This window comes from Phalacrocorax aristotelis, chromosome 6, assembly GCF_949628215.1.
Source record: "Phalacrocorax aristotelis chromosome 6, bGulAri2.1, whole genome shotgun sequence".
NCBI lineage: Eukaryota > Metazoa > Chordata > Aves > Suliformes > Phalacrocoracidae > Phalacrocorax > Phalacrocorax aristotelis.
The window spans coordinates 11,279,853-11,302,389 of record NC_134281.1 but is presented as its reverse complement, the minus strand read 5'-3'; the positions used below and the strand labels follow the sequence as shown (position 1 = coordinate 11,302,389).

Below are 22,537 nucleotides of genomic sequence, written 5' to 3'. Positions count from 1 at the left end.
CCTCCATGAGCCCCCGGTGTGGGATGCACTTGCTGCCTGCCCCTGCCAGCCCCTGGGTGTAGGACAGTGGGGCTGGGGGTCAGTCGGCAGGGTCAGTGGCCGGTGGCGGGGCTGTGAGACAGCCGGTGGGGCCGGTGGCGGGGCCGGGGGATGCTGCAGGGGCCGCACTGCGGGACCGGCAGCGTGGCGCGGAGCCAGGGTGGGCCCGGCGGCGGACGCCCAGCCTGGAACACCCACTGCGGCCCGTTGCCATGGCAACCCAGCGCCAGGTCGCGCCCTTGCCCGCCCTTAGGGGCGGGACGTCCCTGAAGGGCCGTGATGACGTCACGGCGGGCGTCGTTACCATGGCGCCGGCGGGCCGGGAGAGGGCGGGAAGGAGCCAGTAGGTTGGACTTGTCTTCCCGTCACATGATTGTTCTCTCGCGTCACGTGGGCTCGTCCGCCGGCTTCCGGAAGTGCGTCACGGGCTTGGGCCTCTCTCCTGTGTCGGCCCGCTCGGAACTTCGGCTCGAAACAAAACAGACCGGAGCGGCGGGCGGGGCCGTGAGTGCGGGGCGGGCCGGCACCGGCACCAGGCGGCGGGGCCCGGCGGGGTGGGGCGCGGCGGCGGGCAGGGCCCGGGGGCGGCGGGAGGCCGGGGTGCGGCGGGGGCGAGCAGCGGATGGCGCCGTGAGGCGAGGGGCCCGGGGGCGGTGAACCGGGCCGAGCTCGGCAGCCTCAGGCCGGGGACCTCGGGCGGCAGGGCAGGAGCCCTGTTGCTCTCCCCTCCCCAAGCGCTGCGGCCCGGCAGCAGCGTGGGGGAGGCCGCGGGCCCGCCGCTGGCTGCTCCCCGGTCGGGCTCATCTTCTCCGGAGGCTTGTCAGGGCCCGGGGGGAGCGGGGCCCGCCGGGCTCCCCGCGTAGCACAGCCGTAAGAGCCCGCTGCTGTCACGGAGAGCTCCACGCGAGGTGGGAGCGTCATGCGTGGCAGCGCTGGATGGCGTCTGCCCCAAGCGGCTCTGCGCTTGTCCCGGTGCAGCCGCCTGTCAGGTGCACCGGGAAAGCGAAGGGACGAGCTCGAGCCTTGAGGGTTCTGATTCCCTGGGGAGAACGAGGAGCAGAAGGTGACAAAAGCACCCATGCATGCAAGGGAGGCATTTCTGTCAGCTGCGTTCGAGACATGGAGGAGCCAAAAGGAAGGGTGAGGCGGGGGGTGGCCAGCTGTCTTCATAGCTACCCCGGTAAAGGCCTGGGGAGCTGCAGACGAGAACCAGGGGGCCTCCTCCTGCCAAGTGCTAAACATGTCTTGAACACGGGGGTCAAATTGTTGTCCACCTTCTGCTGTTGTTCCATGAGCATTTACACTAGCCTGGTCTGGCACTGCTGTGGGAAGGGACAGCCCTTCTCCCCAGCCCCTTGCTTCCCATTCCCGAGTCCTCCCTTTCTTCTCACCAGTGAAAGGGTTTGTGTAGCCCCAGCATGAACTAGATTGGGGAACTGCTTTAGGGTAAGGTAAACTCAGCAGAAAGTAGTTTCACTCTGTTTGACATCTTGGTCCAGTATGCGCTGCAGCCACGTGGGTGCTTGCACTGGCACAGAGGCTGGGAGAACACAGGGCAAGGAGGCAGGTCCTCAGCAGCGAGGCCAGGCTCTTCCAGCTCAGAGGAGGATTGAGTAAGGCTTTGTATGAGTGCCTAGCCCATCAGGTGCTCCTTGGAGGTACACCTGGCATCCAGCCAGAGCAGCCTTTCACCAGTTCTCCTGTGCAGCTGACCCTACAGTGCTGCCTTTAGCGGTGCCGAAACCTCTGTGCCCCTGCACACCTCAGGGCTGAATGTCCTGCCTGGCTGTGCGTTTCCTGATGGCAGAGAGGCAGAAAGTCTTGGGGGTTAGAACAGATGAATGAGAATAACCTGTGCTTTGTCTGCACTCCTGTGAAACGGCACGGTGCCTGCAGTGGCCTCGGGCTGGCATCAGTCTGGCAGCTGGAACTGGGCAGAGCCCCAGCCCCGCTCAGCTCCTGTCTGCTGTTAGAAATAACCGTCGGCAAAGTGCCCGAGGGAGCCAAGCCCTCAGTGAGGCATGAGAGCAGCAGACTTTTCCTGGAGGAGTGACAGCAGACGCACAACCCTGGCTCTCCCCCTCACCCCTTCTTGGAAGGATGGTGATCCTTTCTCAGCCCTCCAGGACCCCTTTCAGAGCTTGCTGTCACCCTTCCCGCTGTTACCATGTGCCACTCCTTTGGAGGGGCAGGAAGGAGGTGATGGAGCCTAGCCTGGCCCTGCACGAAGTAGTTGCTGCTTCTCATCTCCCACTTCTCACGGGTTTTTCACCCTAGGGACAAAAGAAATTCAGCAAAAAAACCACACTTCCTTGTGTTTGCAAGCCCAGGTTAGCTTTCACAGTGCCAGGAAGCACCTGTAGCCGATCTGTTTTGGTATCAGTGGGGACTGGAGCTGAGGAGTGGTGTGTGGCTGGCAGCAGTGGCCTGCCGGCATCAGAGGCGCAGCCTTGTAAACCACAACCACATTTGCCACTGCAAGGGGCTCTTCCGATTCCCTCCTCAGCCAGAGGTGCTGCTGCGTCCTGGGGAGGCTCCCTGTACCTAGCAGCTGGGGGATGGCACTGTGCTCCTCCCACACTCTTTCAGGCTCTCCAGGGCTGATGCCGGGCCCTGCTCAGTGTCCCTGTCTCCATCTCATTTTGGGTCCCTCTGCCATGGGTGGCAGGAGTTGCCTGTGCCAGGCAGCCAGGCTGGCCTCAGCGTTTGAGCTTTTTGCTTGGCTTCAGTGGCTCTTGGTTACAAGGGTGTGTTGGCCTGAAGAGAAACGGTTTGGGTACAGCGCCTGTCGTGGGGCTGTGCCAGAGCTGAGGGCAGGCAGGACCACTTTGCTCTCTGGGGTCCCTTGTAGCTTGTGGCTACGACTCTATATTTGTGGCTACTTGTTGCCCTGCATACTTGTAGAACACAAACGCTCGGTGTGCCAGACACGGAGGTGCCAGCATGCTCCCTCTGCCTGAGAGGTTCCCTTGGAGCTGTCTCTGCTCCCAGCTGTGCCTGAGCAGAGCTGTGGGGTCTGTGCTTGGTACATGGGTGGGGGCAGGATGGGGCATCCCTGGGGGCACAGCTTGCCTCCTGCTGAAGGTGGCAGGCTTTGTGGAGCTGAGCTAAACCAAGGTGCTGTTGGGCTCAGCTCTGTGTCCTCAGACAGGAGCAGAGCCATGGGATGAGTTGTGAATCAGTGCAGTGGGAGCTGCTGCAGGCTGCCAGCACCTGGGGGTGGACAGGACCCCTGTGGCTAGGCCCACTTCCCCCCAGCAAAACCCTGCAGATGGGCAAGCACTACCAGGGTCAGGGCATGCAGCCCGGGTAGCGAGGGAGGAAGCTTTCCCAGCTCTCAGCTTTCACAGCCTCTGCAGAGGCACCTCGAGCCGGACAATTTTCAGCAGGTTGTTCTGGCTCTCCTCTATAGCAGCCGTGAACACCCAGGAGCGAAACCGGACAGTGAAACTGAGACCAGCTCTTGGGCTGGCAGCTCCCAAGCCCCATAGAGGAGCTGGCTCTGCCTGGGAGGGCATGTCTAAGGGGACAGGGGTGAGCGCCCTGCCTGCCCTGCCCTCTCCCTGGGGCATGCAGACCAGAGGTGTCCTGTTTCCAGGCTAGGTCCTGCTGGCGCTGTCTGTAAACCAGAGAGGATATGAATATGCAAGGTGCAGTTGTGCTGGTTAAGCTCCCAGCTGGTGGGTGGAGGGGGAGGAACTCTCCTCTTGCCAGGGAGCTCCGCTCTTATCCGTCACGGGAGACTGTCCTGGGCCTGCTCCCGCTTCTCCCCTTTCTTCCTTCTTAGGGAGTTACTTGCTCCCATTCCCGCCCTCTTACATGGGGCACTGTTTGACTGAAATAGCTGCTGCCCTGAGCCATGATGCAAGCTGCCCTTGTTGGCCCTGGAGGCTCAATTTTGTGGATCAGGGCCTCCCCATGTCCTCGCCTTCGGCTCTGCCTCCGGTTGTTGTTAGCGCTGGCAGCTCCTCCAGGCCAGTGTTGCTGTAGTGGGAACCATGAGCATGACAATTGCTTTCCAGGTTTTTAATGTGTGCCACATACAGAAGAACCCCGGTTGTATCTTGGGAGCTCTGACAAGGCCATGCTTTTGGCAGTAAGCATTGTAACAGCTGTGATGAGGTAGGTTTCTTCACCGAATGCCGTGTGGGGCTTCCTGTAAATGCTACAGTGCAGATTGTGTGAGGGCACTGGCCCTGGGAGGGCCCAGCGCTGGGGCAGAGAGCAGATCCTGATACTGTTGGGCCTTCTCCACCTGCTCCTCCTGCCACACTTGCTCTCTCCTCTCTTTAGGCCACTAGTTACTTGCCAGAGAGTTTGACCACAGAGAGTCGCCAAGATAGCTGGGCCAGGAAGAAAACGTCGCACCCCTGACCCAGACTCCATTACCGACCCCGGCGGGCCGTTTGTGTCCTCCAAACGGCTGAAAATGTCCAGCAGCACCAATGCCCCTGGCCAGAGGAGAGTGTCTCGGGGCTTGGATGATGCCACCAACAAGAAGAAGCAGAAGGATCGAGCCAACCAGGAGAGCAAGGAAGGTGAGAGCTGCTTGGCAGTGCCACAGTGAGCAGGCCTGTGGTTTCTAAGTCCTGCAGGGTGGGAGCCTCACAGCCATCTGCTGCAGGATAAGCAGATTTAACTAATCGCTTCCTACAGCTGATGGTAACCTGTGTGATGGGGGATCTTCTTTGGCACAGTGTCCTCCCTGGACCTGTAATGTCCTTCCTTCAGGCATTAGTTAGCCCCAGCTATGTGAGGAAGGTTGGACCTGCGGCTTCGTTAGCTGAAGCCTGGAGATGGCCTTGGTGGTCGTTTCCAGACTCTGCTTTTGGCTGGGTCTGAGCCACCCCGATCCGGAGGCAGTGGGACTGATGCCTGCGAGCATTCTTGCAGCTGGAGGTGGTACTGCTTCCCCAGCAGTTTGCAGGGACTGGGTGCTGTGAGGAAGCGCCTGGGTGCTGATAGCACCTACCTGTGGGTGGGGCTGGTGCGTTAGCATCCATGTCAGGGCAAGGTGTGGCTAAAGTGGAATAGCTGCTGTGAACTAATTCCCTCTGTAGCTGCTGTATATCCAATGACGAAAAGGATGCTTCACGTGCGGGCTCCAGTGTGGGGCAGGGCATGCCTGCAGGCAGGATGCAGGCAAGAGTTCCTGCGGCCTTGGAAAATTGCTTGATTTCTGTGCCTGCTCTGTTATGACTGTTGTAACCTCTAAATCGCAGGGTGTTTTGTAGGGCAAGGTAAACGGGTGCTTGCTGAGGTCTGTGCTGGAGCGGCTGGCTGCAGTCCCTGATGTGGAACTGTGCAGAGGGCGCAGTGTAGCACCTTCTCTCGCATAGGAGGTGTGCTGTACCTCTCCAGAAAGGCCTTACCTTCCAGACCTTCTGATGAGGGATCCTGCCTTCCTGGGGGCTGCAGTGTGACCATGCTGCCTCTGTCCCCTCTATGCAGGGGTGATGAGGGACTGGAGCAGGCTATAGATCCTCCAGGCAGTGCCGCTGTGGTGCTTCTCACACTGCCAGCTCCACCGGCACCTTTGCGCCAGTTGCTGTGGTTGTCAGCAGGGGTTTCCTACTGGTTTGTAGCCAAGGGAGGCAGTGACAGCCCTCTGAGCATGCTGGAGTGGAGACCACAGCTCCTGTTGCCACTGGTTGTCTGCTCCAGGACAACGTGCTGTTGCTTTGAGCCCCTTGCCTGGCAGAGCTCACTGCCCTGTGGGGATGGAGCAGGCCCTGACACACTTCTGGCTGTCAGAGGTAATCTTGTGGGGAGTGGGGATTAGGTGTCAGGTCAGTTTGGTTCCCCAGCCTGATCTAGGAGGAGATTTTGGCCGTGAATGTTGGCAGCTTGTGCAGGAATGAGAATGTGAAAGTGCAGCTGGGCCGCGTGATTCTCTCGTTACACCAGAATTGGTCTGAGCACGCCCAAACATCAGGTTCTCCCTGTCAGATCAAGGCAGGACTCCTCTGTTCGGCTGAGGGCCTGGTGCACTGATCAGGGGCACACAGCCTGGTTACCACAAGCTCCACACTGAGGCTTGCTACAAAGCAGCGCTTTCTGTGCGATGCAGTAATGTTGTGTTGCTCCCACTGTGGCGCTGGTTAGACTGGGATGTGGTGGCGTGGCCCAGAGCAGCTGTCCTGGGGGCTGACTTGCTGTGGTGGTGCAGGCAGGGCTCTAGGGAGGGGAGAGGTGTGAGGAAGCAGAGGAGGGAAATGAGCAGCACATGCAGGATGAAAGGCCTGGACAGATGTTCAGTGGAGAGGGAGGTGGTGTGTGAAATTTTGGGCATCAGGATGCCGGCCCATGCTCTGAGGTGACAGAATGACAGACCGGCCCGTGCTCTGCTTCTCTGCCCACCAGTGTCTCGCCCTGAGCTCGGGCAGGCTGAGACTACCCAGGAGAAGGACTCAGAGGAGGGTAAGTCGAGGTGTGTGCCAGCTGTCAGTGCATGGCCATCGAGTGTCCTTACCGAGGGATCTGAAACTGTCACCTTGTCATTGCCCCATGCTCTGGCATTGAGCAGAACTAACCTGAGCGCTCCTTGCCACAGCGTTTGTCTTAACAGGATGTGGTCTTGCCGGGTGTGGAGAAGGGTGTACATGGCTGGGAAGGGCTGCCTGCATGTGGCAGGCTGCTTCCGACTCAGGTGTCACAGTGTCACTGAGCACAACCCCGGGACACCTTGTCACTGGCATCTGTCCTGCTTGTTTCTGAGCAGGGAGCCATGCTGGGCTGGGAAAATCCCAAGCCATGTCACCCAGTAGGCGCAGTTGGCTGGTTTCTGCCTTGGTCCAGGCCTGCTTTGAGGACAGAGTAGGAAATCCTCGTGCCACAGGGGGTAGAACAAACCTGATTGAAATGAAAGTGACTGGAATCACCTTTTTGCCTTGAAGACTTCAGGACACCACAGGGCCAGACGTGGAGCCTGGCAGGCACCTGATGAATGCTCTGCCTGCAGCTGAGTGACGCTGCTGCACTGTTTTCTCCCTGGGTGCAGCTTTCTTGCCTGGCTGGCAGGCCTGCCCATGTTTCAGCTGCATTAGCAGTGCTCACCTGGCAGGAGTATGGTGCTTCGGTGATTGCAGCTGGGCTGCTTGGGTCTGCATATGCAAAGGGGAAGTGGCAATTTCTAATTGTGGTTGGAGTCCACTCAAATACCCCAGAGTAATTCTGTGGCTCTCTTGTTCCCTGGGAAAGCAGCAATTGCTCTGTAGTTGGCAGGAGCTGCCCCTTCTTCCTGGCCACTGCTGCTGCACGTGATGAGGCTGAGAGAGCACTGCCTTTCTGATCTTTCCAGTTCCCACCTGTCATGTTCTTGTTCATGCTCTTGTTTGTGGCCTGTCTGATGAGAGCCGGTTGTGAGCTTCCCATTTAATTGGCATGGTCTGCGTCCCCTGCATTGACCTCCTTGAACAGAGTGTGTGTTCAGGCTCGTGGTCCCCAGCCAAGGAGTGGGCACTGCAGGCTCATGCCCCAGCGACTGGGTGACACTTCTTGCCGTCTTCCTAGAGCTGCTGCTGGACTGGAAGCAGAATGCTGATGAGATCATTGTCAAGCTGAACTTGGGCAGTGGAGCTCTGAAGGTGGAGGATGTGGATGCTGCTTTCACTGACACAGACTGTGTAGTGAAACTACCAGGTACAGGGAATGGAGTGACTGCTGCAGGTGTTTCTCTAGCGGGGCTTGGCACAGCTCTGGGCTAGACACAGGGCTGATCCAGGCAGGCATAAAACCTTTCCTTCAGAGGCAATGCCCTGCTGGCAGCTGGCACAGCTACAGCCAGCAGGCAGGGCCGATATGAGTGCAGTGTAAAAGAAGAAGCGAGTAGAGCCGGGGAGGGCAGGAACTGGCCTCTGTGCCAAGGGAACAAGCACCCATTGCTGTGCTAGTGCATCTCTGTCCCCTGCTCACTGGGATGACTGAATCGGCCCTGGGTATCCCTTGGAAGAGTGACTGTGTCCCTGAGGGCAGAGAGGGCTAGGGCCTTCCCTCTGGGAAGGAGGCCAGCCAGATGTACAAAGCAAATCCAGGGAAGCTGGCTTTACCTTGAAGGCTCCCGGGATATGACGGCAGCCTGCCTGTGGCTTCCTTGGCTCTGGATGAGTGCTCCCTTGATCCTTGGGGCAGGTGAAAGGGGGCTGTGGGTTTGGTGACAGCTGCCTGGAGCGCCGCCTGATGTGCCAGTCCACCTCTGCTTGCAGACGGGCGCCAGTGGAGCTGTCAATTCTACGAGGAGATTGAGAGCTCCTGCAGCAAGGTCCAGTGCAAGAAGGGCAACTTTCTACAGCTTGTGCTTCAGAAGAAGATCCCACTGCATACCTGGTCTTCGCTTCTGGTGAGGAGGGGAGAATCTGCCTTTTGAGGGAGCTTACAGAACCTGGGGGAGCTGGGGTGACGGTTTCACTCCCTGCTCTTGAGCGGCTCAGGGAGCAAAGTGGGGCACATTTTGCATCCACATGCTGCTTGAGGGCAGTGAGCCAGCTGCCTCTGTCCCAGGGAGGGGGGTGTCATTGTACCCTTGTTCCTGTCTGCCACATAGCTTTCAGGTTCTGGAGCGGAGACCTAGCGTGTACTAGGAAGGGGGAATGAGGGTGAGAGGCTGGCAAACAGCATGAGAGGTACTGCTGTCTGGATACCTTTCCACTGTGCTGCACTGCTTTTTACAGAAGAGAAGGAAAGATGGATCCAAAGAGCTGGCCAAAGGGGCTGTGTGCTGGGAGAATGGGAAGGAGAAGGCTGCTTCTGCAGAGCTGACCCCTGAAGAGCCAGGGACTGAAGGCACAGAGCCACTGAGGTCCCGGCGGGAGCCCTCCAACCCCAAGCGTGCTCCAGGAAGAAGCGAGGCCCTGGGAGGGAAAAGCCCAGCCAGCCCAGGGACACAGAGTGGCCCCAGTGCCAAGCGGGCAGTATACCTCAAAGTGGCTCACACTGAAGAGGAGCCGAATGCCAGAGTCGCTGGGAGTGTGGAGCCCAGCAAAGGGCACAGTGGGAGGGCAGGCAGCCGCCGCAATGGCAGAGCCAGCCAGGTCGATGCCCCCACAGCCCTCACAGACCTCGCACCACCGCTGGAGAAGGTACCTGAGGACCCAGGCAAACGGGGTACCCCTGCCCCCTCAGCCCCCATACAGGGGAGCTGCTCGCACAGGGATCCCTCCCTGCCGATGGGCTGGGCTCTGTTGGTGGTGCTGAGGGCTGGCATGGGCCTGGTTGTGGTGGAGGAGAGGGTGGTGTGAGGATCTCGCAGTCACTGGCCTGTGGTGGTGAGCCAATCATGGGATGTGTGGGGGAAGCAGGTGGTGTGGGGCTGTGCCTGCCTGGCTGGCTGGAGTCACAGCAGGTGGGCCAGGGCAGCGTGGGGGTGATGGTGATGGTGTCTGTTTTTCACCATGTCCCTCTGTCTTGAAAGGCTGTGGGTTTGGCCAAGGAGACTGTTCCCGTGGAGATGCCACCTCTTGCGGCTACCACAGAAGTGTTCCCCCACCGTCTTGCCACCTGTGTGGAGAAGAGAGTCCTGCAGCCAGGCAGCCCTGCTGAGGCTTTGCGGGGCTGGGACTGCATGCCTGTCCTGGGAGAGAGTTCTAAGACTGTCTCAGCAGCCGCTCCTCCCCTGGGCAGAGATGGTGAGAAGCGGGACTGGTCCAAGGATGATGTGGCTCTGGAAGCAGCGGCTAATGGTGAGTGGCTGGAGCCCAGGGGTCAGCCTGGCTGGGAAGGTACATCTTCCTGCAGCGCTGCCTCGGCATGCAAAGAAGGTAATGTCTCTCTCCATGGCTTTCCTCACTCAGAGCCAGAGCCTTTTGTGAGCCTCACCTTTGTCAAGAATGACTCATATGAGAAGGGCAATGACCTGGTGGTAGTGCATGTCTATGTGAAGGAGATCCACAAGGAGACGTCTAAGGTGCTGTTCCGGGAGCAAGACTTCACACTGGTATTCCAGACAAGGTACAAGCATGCCTCGGGGCAGTACCAGGCTGCTGCAGAGCTCCTGGCTGTGGCCGGGCTACTTGTTTTTTTACTACTTCTCGCTCACTCCCAATTTCTTTGCAGTGACACAAACTTCCTTCGCCTCCATCCTGGCTGCGGGCCCCACACAGTGTTCCGGTGGCAGGTGAAACTCAGGTATGGCTCCTGCCCTCACTGGGACAAGGGAGCTGAGAGTGCAGAGTTGGAGCAGGAGCCAGAGCTGGCTGGTGGGTCTGTACAGGGAATGCCCATTTCTGCACCTCAAGGTTTCCCTTAGTGCCATGCTGCGCTAATCCCCCAAGCCTGGGCTGCCTTGACTCGGTCTGGTAGCTTGCAGGGGAGGAAATCTTGGTGCCTCCTTGCCTGCAGTTCCCCCCACAGCCTGTTTGAGAGCTTTTGGGACAGAACCAGACCAAGCTGTGTGCACTTTGGGTGGGATGTCCAAGCAGGAGGGGGTATGTGGAGCGAAGCAGAATTGATCTGCCAGGAAAGGGGCCCTCTATGCACTCAGTGTGGCCAGGCTCAAGGGTCTCTGCCCTGCTTTGGCAGGGCTACCTCCAGGGACCTAGTGCTAGCTGGGTCCCTGCTGCCTGGAGGCCATGGCCCTGCCTTGCAGAGGCTTTGGCCTGTCTGAGGCTGCTGGGGGGTTGGGTCTGGGGCACCCCTGACTTGCTGCGTGCCTTGCAGGAACCTTATTGAGCCGGACCAGTGCACATACAACTTCACAGTGTCTCGCATCGATGTCTGCCTGAAAAAACGCCAGAGCCAGCGCTGGGGGGGGCTGGAGGCTCCAGCCACACGAGGTCTGCACCCTGCCTTCTTGTCTTGCCTGCCTGGTGCACCCCAGTGGGGAACAGGCCCTCCTCACTCCCAGCAGTAGCCGGATGGTGCCAGATCCTCCGGCATGGGGTGTGGGATGGAGAGGGGCTGAGTGGGTGCAGACAAGGAGGGGTGTGGGGCAGGGTGAGCCAAGTGCTAGGGGAAGGGCACTGCTGCTCCCCTTGCTCATGGGGAAGAGGGATAGGAGAGAGGCTGTGTGTGAGCATGGACCAAGCAGCTCAGCCCCACTGTGGGCAGCGCACAGTGCTGCTAACCACAGGCCCACCCTTCCCCCTTTTTAAGGTGCAGTGGGTGGTGCAAAGGTTGCCATGCCTACAGGCCCTACCCCTCTGGACAAGAATCCCCCGGGCAGTAACCAGCACCCACTGTCCAGCAAGGAGGAAGCCCGAGCCAGTGACAAAGAGAAGCCGCGTGTGGAAGATGGGGGTCTGGATGGTGTGGCAGCCCGTACGGCCCCAGAGCATGTGGCAGTGAAGCAAGAGCCACACATCCCCTCAGTGAGTGGGGCCACGCTGGGTTTGACCTGGGTGGGGGGAAAGGGTGGCCCACTTGTCCCTCTCGTGGGACCCCACCTCCTTGGTGTTGCTTTGGGGACTGGCAGAGGAGGAGGAGGCAGCAGTCCTCAGTCACAGCTGGCAGGGTTGGGGACAACAGTTGGCCTGTTTATCCCAGTCCTGGTGGGAGACACTGTGGTGGCTCCAGCCCAGCCATGTCTGAGGGGTGCCTTAGGCAGTCAGGTTCCCTTGGTGTTTCCAGAGAGACTTCCCCCAAGTGCAGCACCCTTACACCCTCCTCTGCTTTGGCAGCCCAAACCAACGTGCATGGTGCCACCGATGACACACAGCCCGGTGAGCACCGAGAGCGTGGAGGACGATGAGGATGAGGACGAGAAGAAGAAGGTGTGCCTGCCTGGCTTCACAGGGCTGGTGAACCTGGGCAACACCTGCTTCATGAACAGCGTCATCCAGTCCCTGTCTAACACCCGGGAGCTGCGTGACTACTTCCATGGTGAGCACATGCCTGGGAACCCAGCAGAGCCCTGCTGCTTAGACGGTACAGCCAGCAGCCGCCCTCGCTCTCCTGCTTCTTTCACAGATCGGTCCTTTGAGTCAGAAATCAACTACAACAACCCGCTGGGGACAGGGGGACGCCTGGCCATCGGCTTTGCCATGCTGCTGCGAGCGCTGTGGAAGGGCACACACCATGCCTTCCAACCCTCTAAACTGAAGGTAGGGATGCAGGCGCTGGCACCATGCAGAAGCTGCTGTTGGGTCCCCAGCACTCCTCTGTGGGTACGTGGCTGCCCTGCTAGTGCTGCTGAGAGCTGGGTTGGTGCAGCCAGGTTTTGTGCATGGGACAGGTGGTGCTGCCAGCCCGCCCTGACTACCGTGCTCCCCCCAGGCAATCGTGGCCAGCAAGGCCAGCCAGTTCACTGGCTATGCCCAGCATGATGCTCAGGAGTTCATGGCCTTCCTGCTCGATGGCCTGCATGAGGACCTCAACCGGATCCAGAATAAGCCCTACACAGAAACTGTTGACTCAGATGGGAGGCCTGATGAGGTGAGGATGTCCCTCTCCAAAGCCACTGGGAGAGTAGCCCTGGCCTGTGTCATTCTGCGTAGCGCTGAGCCCTGTCTCTCCACAGGTGGTAGCTGAAGAGGCCTGGCAGCGACACAAGATGAGGAACGACTCTTTCATTGTGGACCTTTTCCAGGGCCAGTACAAATCCAAGCTGGTGTGCCCAGTGTGTTCCAAGGTAGGGCAGCCCTGGAGGCTCTGTCCCTGTCCTGGCTGTGCAGCAGGCTTCTGACACTCAGACAGCGCAGGGCAGGGCCAGATCTTGGGTCCGCTGGGGCTGCTGCCCTGCTGATTTCAGTCACAGGTGCTTCCTGCAACTAAGTATACCCTCGATCTGCAGGTGTCCATCACTTTTGACCCCTTCCTGTACCTCCCCGTGCCCCTCCCGCAGAAGCAGAAGGTGCTGACTGTCTACTACTTTGCAAAGGAGCCGCACAAGAAACCCATCAAGGTAAAGGACACCATCTACTCTGGGGAGGTAGCCTGAGGGGGCCTCCTGGAGGTTCCCCAGACAGCTGATTGTGTCCTATTGGGGTAAGCCTTGTGTTAAACAAGGGCCCATGTGCATTGGTGTGGTGTGGCTGATGCAGCACTTTCTTCATGGCAGTTTCTCGTGAGTATCAGCAAGGAGAACTCCAGTGCCATGGAGGTACTTGACTCGGTGGCCCATAGTGTGCGTGTGAAACCAGAGAACCTGCGCCTGGCAGAGGTGAGAGTGCTCAAACTGGGGAGCAAGCCACAGGCTGCTCTTGTGGGTGCCCTGGCTCCTGCAGCTCTGCAGGGAATGTGGCTGCTGGCGGTCACTTGCCATATCCAGCATGTCTATGGGGCAGATTTTGTCCATAAGTGGCAACATCCTGCACGGGGTGCTGCTGGGCAGATCCCTGCGCAAAAGGGCTGGGCCACCACAGTGGGGCAAGGGATGTCCTTCCTCCCCTGTGGGGATGGTGAGCTGAGACCAGCATCCCTGTGGTGCTGCTGTCCCGGCACCTCGCTGTGGGGCTGAGGTCTGTGGCTTTCGCAGGAGAGGAAGCATGGGGCAGCCCTCACACGGCCCTGCTCCACTGCTTTCCTGGCAGGTGATCAAAAATCGCTTCCACCGCATGTTCCTGCCATCCAACTCACTGGACACGGTCTCCCCCACGGACCTGCTGCTCTGCTTCGAGGTGCTGTCCCCAGAGCTGGCCAAGGAGCGGGTGGTGGAGCTGCAGGTCCAGCAGGTAAGAGGGGACACCGGCACTGCCAGGAGGCATACAGGGAGGCTGAGCCTGCAAGCGGGGCTGAGCAGGAGAGGGAGAGCTGCACACAAGAGTGACTAGCTGCAGCAAGCATGGGTGCCTGCTGAGGCTGCCTTGTCCTGCCTGGGTGCCCTTCCCTGCCTAATGGGTCCTTTCTTCTGCAGCGCCCGCAGGTGCCCAGCGGCCCCATCGCCAAGTGTGCGGCCTGCCAGAAGAAGCAGCTGCCGGAGGATGAAAAGCTCCGGCGCTGCACAAGGTGCTATCGAGTCGGTTACTGCAACGTGTGAGTTGGCTTGGTGCCTGGCAGGGAGGGAGAGAGGGAGGGTCTCCTGCCTTGAAGGCATGGATGGGAGAGCTCAGCCCACTGGGAGGAGGTGGGATGGGCCTGGCCTTTGGGAGGGAGCCAATCTGGCTCATGGGCTCCCCTCATCCCCAGCGCACCCCTCCAGCCATCCCATCCAGGGTGATTGCAGATGCTGGGTTCAGCAGCCGCTGTACGTATTACAGGGCATGTCAGAAAACACACTGGCCAGACCACAAGGCTTTGTGCCGCCCCGAGAACATCGGTTTCCCCTTCCTCATCAGCGTGCCGGAGTCCCGCCTCACCTACACCCGCCTGGCCCAGCTGCTGGAGGGCTACGCAAGGTGAGCGCCCAGGGAAGGGGAGTGCTTCTATGCTGGAGCGGAGCTCAGCCCTGTGCCTGTCCAGCTCTGACTGCCACCTCCTTGCCCAGGTACTCAGTCAGCGTGTTCCAGCCTCCGTTCCAGCTGGGGCGGGTGTCACCAGAGCAGGGACTGCAGCCTCTGCTCCCAGACAAGCTGGAGCCCCTAGCCAAGAGCAGCTGTGCAGCAGCCACCTCTGTCCCTGAGCTGGGGGACGGGGACAGGGCTTCCAGCCTCCTGCAGGAGCCCCCGCTCTCACCAGCTGTGCCTGAGCTGCACCTGGAGCTGGGGGACACCAGCACTGTCCGGAGCAAGGTCTTAGCAGCCAGGAGTTCCCTGCTGAGCTTGGATTCAGGCTTCTCTGAGCACATGGAGTCGCAGGGCGACAGTTGTTGTGAGAAGGAGCCATCCTATGAGAGAGCCCTCAAGCCAGAAGGTAAGAGTGCTGCGGTGCTGACTGTGTCTGTGCCAGGAGCCCAGGCAGCCCCAATACAAACCAGGGGCAATTCTCCCTCCTTGGGGTGACCTCCCACCACAGCATCTGTTCTCCCCTTGTGAGCTTGGTCCAGAGACCTTTGGGGACATATGTGAGGCCCTGGGAGCTGTGTTTTGGCAGCGCTGCCTCACCTGAAATGCCTGCCTGCCCATGCTCTGCCTTGCCCTGGCAAGACCCATGGGGCAGAGCAGAGACCTGATGAGGAAAGAGGCTGGAGTGTTGTGGTATTGTGGGAGGGGTGGGAAGGCTGGGGCTGGCAGAAGCCTCCGAGTCCTGTGGGAGGGCAGAGCCCGGCACGGGCTGAGCCCCTCAGGGCTGTGAGTGCAACATTTCCCTTGCTCTGACTCAGCTGCACGGGAGCAGCCTCTTGCGCTCGGCTGCCTGGCTGTCATGTTTCCAGACACTCGTCTCAGGATGGCAGCAATGTGCAGCGAAGGGGCAAGGCAGGCAGAGGAGCACAGCTTGCCAGGGGCAGGCGCCTGCTAAAAATAGTCAAGGACATGGGGCACGTGGTTGTGTCCCTGCAAGGCTGTAGCATGTGAGGTGGGGGTGGGGGCACTGCAAATTCTTGGCCCCTACACAGGGCAGGCAAGCAGTGCCACCACAGATCTGTCCCTGCTTGTCCACAGCTGCCATCCCTGGGTACCAACACACTCCAGACTCGCTGAGTGCCCGCGCCACGCAGTTCTACATCAACAAGATCGACACTGCCAACCGAGAGCACAAGCTGGAAGATAAAGGTGAGCGCAGAGCCCTGGAAAGCGCTACCTTCATCCCTCATGGCCTCTGGCAGGGTGGTGGATCTGCCTGGCCAGGGTGCCAGAGGCTGCTGGGCACAAGGTGAATGCAGATGTGAGGATGGCTGGACAGCGAAAGCTGCATCTGGCACAGAGGAGGGCAGGGCTCTGCTGCACAGAGCTGCTGCCTGGAAGCTCTTCTCAGGCGTGATATTCCTGCTTTCCTTAGCAAATAGACCAATTCCGTTCAACCTCCTGCATCCGCAAAGGGTCTGTGATCTCTGGGTCACCTGTTGTCTGGTTGGGATGCCCGCATCCAGGGCTGGTTACATAGGTGCTGCTGAGAGGGGCTGTGCCAGCATTGCACCCTACTTGTTGGGGGGCCCTGCTGTCCAGGGGTGGTGAAGCTGGGTGTGGGGCACTTGCCCTTCATGACAGCGCTGCATGATTGCCATATCGAGCCGGATGGGCAAGGCTGTTCCTAGCCCCAGCAAGGTGCCCTGGCCCAGCCTGGTGGGGCAGGTGTGGTAGGTGTTGTGCCCCTTTGCAGGTGACACCCCCCTGGAGCTGACAGATGACTGCTCCCTTGCGCTGGTGTGGAAGAACAATGAACGCCTCAAGGAGTTTGTGTTGGTGGAGTCCAAGGAGCTGGAGTGCGTGGAGGACCCGGGCTCAGCCAGCGAAGCAGCCCGGGCTGGCCACTTCACCCTGGAGCAATGCCTCAATCTCTTCACCAAGCCCGAAGTCCTGGCCCCAGAGGAAGCATGGTGAGGAAGGCGGCCGGGTGGGTTACAGCCTGTGGGCCCAGGCAGAAGCGGGGGTTTCGCAGGAGCTGCCCAGGCCTGTGTGCTGTTTCTTCTTGTGGCCAGGAGTGTTTTGCTGGCCTCCCCTGCATACTGGGGAGGGAGGCCATAAGCCAGCAGGGAGCAATGCCAGTGCTCTGCAGGACTCTGCTGGCCTGCCCCTGGCAAGGGAGGCTGAGACCTCCCACATCTCCTCTGCCAGCCCCAAGTGTAGGGAACCTTGGGGCTGGGCTGGGCTGCGAGATCTGTGGCTCTCCCCACGCTGGTAATGAGCATGCTCTTCCCCCAGGTACTGCCCCAAGTGCAAGCAGCACCGTGAGGCCTCCAAGCAGCTGATGCTGTGGCGGCTGCCCAACGTCCTCATCATCCAGCTCAAGCGCTTCTCCTTCCGCAGCTTTATTTGGAGGGACAAGATCAATGACATGGTGGACTTCCCTGTCCGGTGAGAGCCTGGGGGACAAAGTGCCTGGGTTGGCACTGTCTGTGCTGCCCTGCAACCTGGCCTCTCCCTGCCTAACACTGACCACTGCTGACTGTCCCCATGTCTCTCCCCAGGAGCCTGGACTTGAGCAAGTTCTGCATTGGTCGGAAGGGTGAGCAGCAGCTGCCCATGTATGACCTGTACGCTGTGATCAACCACTATGGAGGTATGATTGGGGGACACTACACAGCATACGCCCGCCTGCCCAACGACAAGAACAGCCAGCGCAGCGATGTGGGTGAGGATCTGATGCCCTCACTGCACCCCTGCTCCTGCAGCCACAGCCTGCCTGCTTGCTTAACCCTTCTCTCCTATCAGGCTGGCGGCTCTTCGATGACAGCACAGTCACCACTGTGGATGAGAGCCAGGTGGTAACAAGATACGCATATGTCCTCTTCTACCGCCGGAGGAACTCTCCTGTGGAGAGACCCCTGCCAGGACACCCCCCAGACCACCGAGCTGAGCACACCCCATCTGCCGAAGCTGCTGCCAGCCAGGTGAGAGCTCGTGTCCCTTTCAGCACTGTTGGAGCCATGGAGCCTTGAAAAGTGCCCAGGTGCCCAACGACAGGGCCTAGCCTGTCTCTGCCGGCGCAGCTGCGGTGCAGTGCCTGCCCCTCTTCGACACCGAAGAGCTGGGCATTGGGGCCTGTCTTGCCTTGCTCTCACTAGGAGCTTGGGACAGTCCCTGCCCTGAGCAACCATGGGAGAGCTGGTTGCCGTCATCAGGGAGCGAGTGCTGGTGGGAGGGCACTGGAGGAGGCAGGAGGGGGCCCATCCTCCCTGGGGTCTGCACCAGAGGAAAGCTGTGAGGGGTGCAGTAGGAACTGGCTGTGCTGGGGAGCAGCAAGAACCTGCCCTCCGCAGTCACTCTCAAGGCAGGGTGGGGGATGCTTTCTGCTGGGGCCTAGCTCGGGGCCAAGCTAGGTGCAAAAAAGGCAAATGCCAGCGTTGAGCCAGAGGCCTGGCAGCCTCCGCAGGGTGCTGAGGAGAAACCTGCCAGAGCGAGCTCTGCTGCCGGGCTGCCTGGGAGGGAGGGGTGGGCCAGCCAGCAGGCTGCTTCTGGCATGCACTGGCGGGGAACGGTTGGGCTGGTCTTTGCGTGAATGTCAGACGTGAAGGCCCAGGCTGGGGCACAGCACCCACCTGGCCAGCCACCCCTGCATCGCTGGGCTGCAGCCCTTCCTTCCGCACTCCTATGGGGTCTGAGGACGATGCTCAGCTCCTCTCTGGTGCGGTTGCACACGTGAGCCCCGTGGGGCCCGTCTGGCCTGTCTGGCTCACGCAGCCCTTGGCCCAGCGCTGGTTAGGCACCCTGGCTCTGCCCTCTCTGCTGGGGACAGGAGCTGCCTGTCTCTGGGGCCAGGGGCTGTTTGGCATCTTGGTGTCCATGTGCCTGGGCTGTTCCTGTCCTGGGGGGCTGTGCGTGTCCTGGAGCAGCCCCGCTCTCTGGGGGTGGCCTGGGAAACAGGAAGGCTCTACTGCTTATCCCACGCCGGCGGTGGGAGCCTTGGGGGCCTGGGCAGCACTGAGGCTCGCCATACACCCCTCAGTGCTGGGGTGCGCTAGGGCTAATCGGGCCCCTGGCAGTGCTGGATTCCCCGCAATGATGGGGCGTGTTGGATCCCGCCCGGGCTCAGCAGGTCCCCAAGCGCCTGGGACCACCCGCACCAACCCCGGCACTGGGTGCCCGCCAGAGACCTGTGCCCTGATTGGCTGCTCTGCATGGTCACTGGCACAGTGATTGGTTGCCTGTGGATAATTCTGGAAGCTGGGCTACGATTGGCTGTCGAAGCATCCCCACCCACCAAAGCAGAGCTGTGACTGGCTGTACTGTGACTGCGCCTCCTGCTCCTGCCGCTCCAGGAGGCTCTGGATTGGCCATCATCTGAAAGATCCTGTTGAGATCACAAAAGCTAGGCTGCGACTGGCTGCTGCCTGCCCCCATTGCCACCTGGACCCACCAATGCCAGCACATCGGCTTCACCAGGATCCAGCCTCCCACTCTACTCCCTGCAGCCCCATGAAGACCCTGCCTGGCAGCTGCCCACGCTCCCTGCTGCAGAGCCGCCCGCTGGAGCCTGGCTGCACCCCATGCACCGGAGACCCCGAAGAGCCGCGGGGGCGGGTGTGACTAAACGGTGCTGCATGGGGAGGCGGGCTGGCTGGGCACGGGGCTGGGCTTGCAGGCAGCCGCCTGCCCCGGGGGATGGCAAGGGGTGTTGCCCGTTGTGTTCTCCAAGTGCTGACGCAGGTTTCCACATCGCAGGCTTCTCTGATCTGGCAGGAACTGGAGGCTGAAGAACAAGAGCTGCAGCTTGAGGCACCCCAAAGGCCTGCAAGAAACTCCTGGAGGCCCCGTGGCCAGAAGCGGAGTCCAGGCACACCCCAGCACCCAGATGAAGGCTGCATCAGATACTTTGTCCTGGCCACCACAGCTGCAATTGTGGCACTCTTCCTGAACGTCTTCTACCCGCTCATTTACCAGACCCGCTGGAGATAGGCACAGGCACGTGGCCAGCTGCAGGAGCAGGGCTGCCACGGCACGCGCCATCCTCGGACGCTATGTGATGAAGATGTCGGGCGGCAGGACAGAAACTACAGGGAAGGACTCACTGAGGGAAGCATGGGGCCATCGGCTCCTGCCTGTCTGCTTTGGCATCTCCCGTGCCAACTGGCAGGGCTGCGTGGCCAGCCTGCTGCCTTGCCAAAGTGCAGCCCAGAATCCTCTGCCCTCCCTCACCCTTGCTGCCTGCTGGGAGCAGGGCAGACCTCATAACTACTTGCTGCTCAGGAAGGGATGACGCTGATGCAGTATGGCTGGGGCCTGGGAGCCCCCCAGGAACATCTAGCACTGCGTCTTGGCTCCCAAGAAAGAAGTGGAGACCTGCCGGGAGGCTGCAGCAAGGGAAGGATGCCCTGACACGGGTCCTGGTCTGGCTGCCTCTCCTAGCTGTGCTGCTGCAGGAGCGTTGTGCTCCTCAGGGCTGGCGTGACCTGCAGTTCCTGGGCCAGCCTGGTCCCTCCTGCCTGCCTCCTGCTGAGCCTCCTGGTGCCAGCTGCCAGCGCACCAGGAGTTGTACACACCACACCCCTGCGCTGGGGTCGAATGCGCTTGTCACCCAGGGCTTGTGTGCTTCTCTGCTCGGCTCTGCTGCAGCTCCTCTCCCCTGGGCAGCTGCTGGGAAGCCTGGCAATCTGGGCTGGGGTGCCCATGGTCAGCACCTGCCTCCTTGGGCTGCCGGCTCCCACCCACACTGTGGGGCACGTGGGCTGTCCCTGCTTGGCCCGGGCTGCCTTTGTCCAGAGGGGGCTGGCTCTCTGGTGGTGGAGTGCAGTGCAGTGCAGCACTGCATTTGCGAGGGGACCGGCTGTCCATGCTGCAGGAGAGGCATGGGGTCGGGGAGTGCAGGGAGGACCTTGATGTGTTAATAAAGCCAGGTTTTCCAAAGAGATGCAGCATCCCTGTCTGTGTGATGGGACCCCCAGACAGCGACAGGGACTCTGTGCTGGAGCCAGTGCCCTTCCTCTGCCTGAGGTGACTCTCTCCAGCCCAGCTGGCATGGGGACCATGCCCTGGGCTCTGCTGGGTGCCTGGCACACCCTTAGCAGCAGTGGGCTCAGGGGAAAGCTCTGCCTGCTGGTGCTGTGGGGCATAGGCTGCGCTCCTGCTCCCCAGCCATGGGGCGGCAGCCCCAGCAGGGGACGAGCAGGCCATGGGGAGCCCGGCAGTGCGCAGCCCTGTGGGGCTGGGGCACAGGCTGCAGCTCCATCTGTGTCTGACATTGAGACGTGTTGCCCTTGGCCGAGTGTGGCTCAAACTGCTCTGGTGTGTTCGGGTGTGAGGGGTGACTTCAGAGCCCTGTGACTTCCTTTTCCATTGCCACTGCTGTCCCACCGGCAGTGCCCTTGGCTGTCTCAGGAAGGATGCTTGGCAGGGGAGGAGCTCGCCTGCGTTTCCGGCTGGGTCTTGAGCCGGACAGGAAAGCCCAGGGCTTCCCCCATCCTCAGTCCTGCACCCCTCTTGCAAGGGAGCCCAGCAGGGCCGTGCCGTGGTCATGCGGTGCCAGTCCTGGAACAGTCGCCTCATTGTCTGCAGCCCTGGGCTTGGCAACTTTGCCCACTCGCCCACGGCGCTGGCCTCGTGGGGCTGAGTCAGTGCCCGGCACTGGTGGGGTGACCTCTGCTCTGGCTGGCGCTGGCACCCTGGGGTTGTGGCCCACAAGCTGCTGCCTGCACACCCTCCCTGGAGGTGGGTGGCCAGCAGTGAGGCCTGGGCTAGGTGCTCGCAGCCTTGGAAATCCCCTATGGTCCTGCACTGTTGCTCAGAAGGCAGCAGGTGCTGGCAGCCTGCCCCGTGGCTCACCGCTTGCTGCCTGGGCTGGCTGGGTGCCCGTGCCAGGGCGCGGGGCTCTGCTCAGACCAGCCCTGGCTGCGGCAGCCCCGGGGGCACAAGTGCCGGGCTGGGGAGAGGCAGCAGTGCTGGGGCTGGGCTGGGCTGAGCATGCTGCAGCCTGGCTCTCCTCCGGCGGGCAGGTGGGAGCTACCGCTGGGGGCTGTGGGCATGCTGCCTTCCCCCTGCCCTGCTGCTGGGGGCTGGCACTGGCTGCTGCTCTCCAGCACACGGGGCCGCAGGTGCTGCGTGGGGTCCCGACCCCGAGGGACCGTGTTCCCCCAGGAGTGGGAGGGACTAGACCAGTAGGCAGGGTGCTGGGCCCCCTCTCGTGCCCCTGGTCTCCCTCTCATGCCCGCCTTCTGCTTGCAGGGACTACCCCCGGTGCCGTTTGGATCCGGCCTGGCCCCCGAAGGAGCCCCAGCACTGGCCGCGGAAGGCCTCCCCGAGCGCTTCGCCAGCCCCGCCGAGCGCCCGGCCCCCTCCTACAGCAGCATGGAAGAAGTCGACTAGGGCGTCGTGGGGTGCCTGTCCCAGGGGATGCGGGCCGGGCTGGGCGCCGGGGGGTGGGGGGATGGGGGGGGTTGGGGTTTGTCCTGCGCTCATTAAACTCTCTGAACTCCACTTACCTCTGCTGCCTGATGTCCCCTAGGACCCTCCGGTACCTGCTGAGCCCCCCCAGGTCACCATGTGCCCCAGCATGTTGTTGGGGCCCCCAGCACCAGGCTGCCCTGGTGTGCTGTGGCACCTAGCGCACCCTACAGCTCCCTGTCCCCTGCTGTCCCCTTTGCAGCCCGGTGCCCCTGGTGCAACGTGGTGCTTGCTGTCCCGTGATGTCCTGCAGTACCGGGTATTCCAGGGGCACGCCGCAGCAGCAGGGGGACCCCCAGTGTCCCCTGATGTGCCTCGGTGCCTGGAGTCTGCTGGCACCTGCTGCCCCTCGTGCCGGCTGTGCCCTGTGGCCCAGTGTCCCCCGGTACCGTCCTGCCGCCATAGTGCCTGGTGTGCCCCTGTGCTGGTGTGGCGGGAGCCCGGTGCCCTAGTACCTGGTGTCACTCGGTGACTGCCGGTCACGGTGCCCTAGCGCTCGGTGTGCCCCGGAGCGCCCCGTTCCCCCGTTGTCCTGCCATGTGACCTGATCGCCCAGCGACCCTAGTGTCCGGTGCCCCCTCGGGGATGCCCCGCCGAGGCGCCCTCTGTCCCGCTGCCCCCGCCTGGCCCCGGTGCCGGTGCGGCGGGACTGCAAGTCCCGTCAAGCCGCGGGAGGGCGGTGCGTCCAATGGGGCTCGGGGGGCGGCGCGGCC

At 61.3% G+C, this 22,537-nt stretch overlaps 1 protein-coding gene across 10 annotated transcripts; it reads left to right on the top strand.

The window, feature by feature from the left end:
• Window positions 1-410: 410 nt before the first annotated feature.
• Window positions 411-21,857, top strand: USP19 (ubiquitin specific peptidase 19). Of its 10 annotated transcripts, none has more exons than XM_075095884.1 (27): window positions 447-543; window positions 4,062-4,161; window positions 4,333-4,577; window positions 7,552-7,680; window positions 8,244-8,377; window positions 8,709-9,116; window positions 9,449-9,716; window positions 9,828-9,984; window positions 10,090-10,161; window positions 10,693-10,808; window positions 11,128-11,342; window positions 11,652-11,853; window positions 11,941-12,074; window positions 12,247-12,405; window positions 12,491-12,601; window positions 12,764-12,874; window positions 13,031-13,132; window positions 13,503-13,643; window positions 13,826-13,944; window positions 14,169-14,306; window positions 14,396-14,760; window positions 15,450-15,560; window positions 16,108-16,324; window positions 16,650-16,802; window positions 16,916-17,079; window positions 17,160-17,338; window positions 21,606-21,857. In XM_075095884.1, exons 3-27 carry the CDS (start codon window positions 4,469-4,471, stop codon window positions 21,744-21,746), a joined length of 4,155 nt encoding a protein of 1,384 aa, XP_074951985.1. In that variant the 5' UTR covers window positions 447-543; window positions 4,062-4,161; window positions 4,333-4,468; the 3' UTR covers window positions 21,747-21,857. The 10 variants fall into 10 exon arrangements, 9 of the variants coding, with proteins under 9 accessions (XP_074951984.1, XP_074951985.1, XP_074951983.1 ...); XR_012661025.1 differs by lacking the exons at window positions 447-543; window positions 4,062-4,161; window positions 21,606-21,857 and adding exons at window positions 6,403-6,459; window positions 18,582-18,981; window positions 19,110-20,288; XM_075095883.1 differs by lacking the exon at window positions 4,062-4,161 and having other exon boundaries at window positions 411-543.
• The last annotated feature ends 680 nt before the right edge of the window (window positions 21,858-22,537 follow it).

Excerpts from the sequence above, each read along its gene's own strand:
- USP19 (XM_075095876.1), top strand. The coding sequence starts at position 4,469 with ATGTCCAGCAGCACCAATGCCCCTGGCCAGAGGAGAGTGTCTCGGGGC. Across the intron at positions 14,307-14,395 it reads CTGCTGGAGGGCTACGCAAG|GTACTCAGTCAGCGTGTTCC; the intron begins GTGAGCGCCCAG and ends CTCCTTGCCCAG. Across the intron at positions 16,325-16,649 it reads CTGGCCCCAGAGGAAGCATG|GTACTGCCCCAAGTGCAAGC; the intron begins GTGAGGAAGGCG and ends CTCTTCCCCCAG.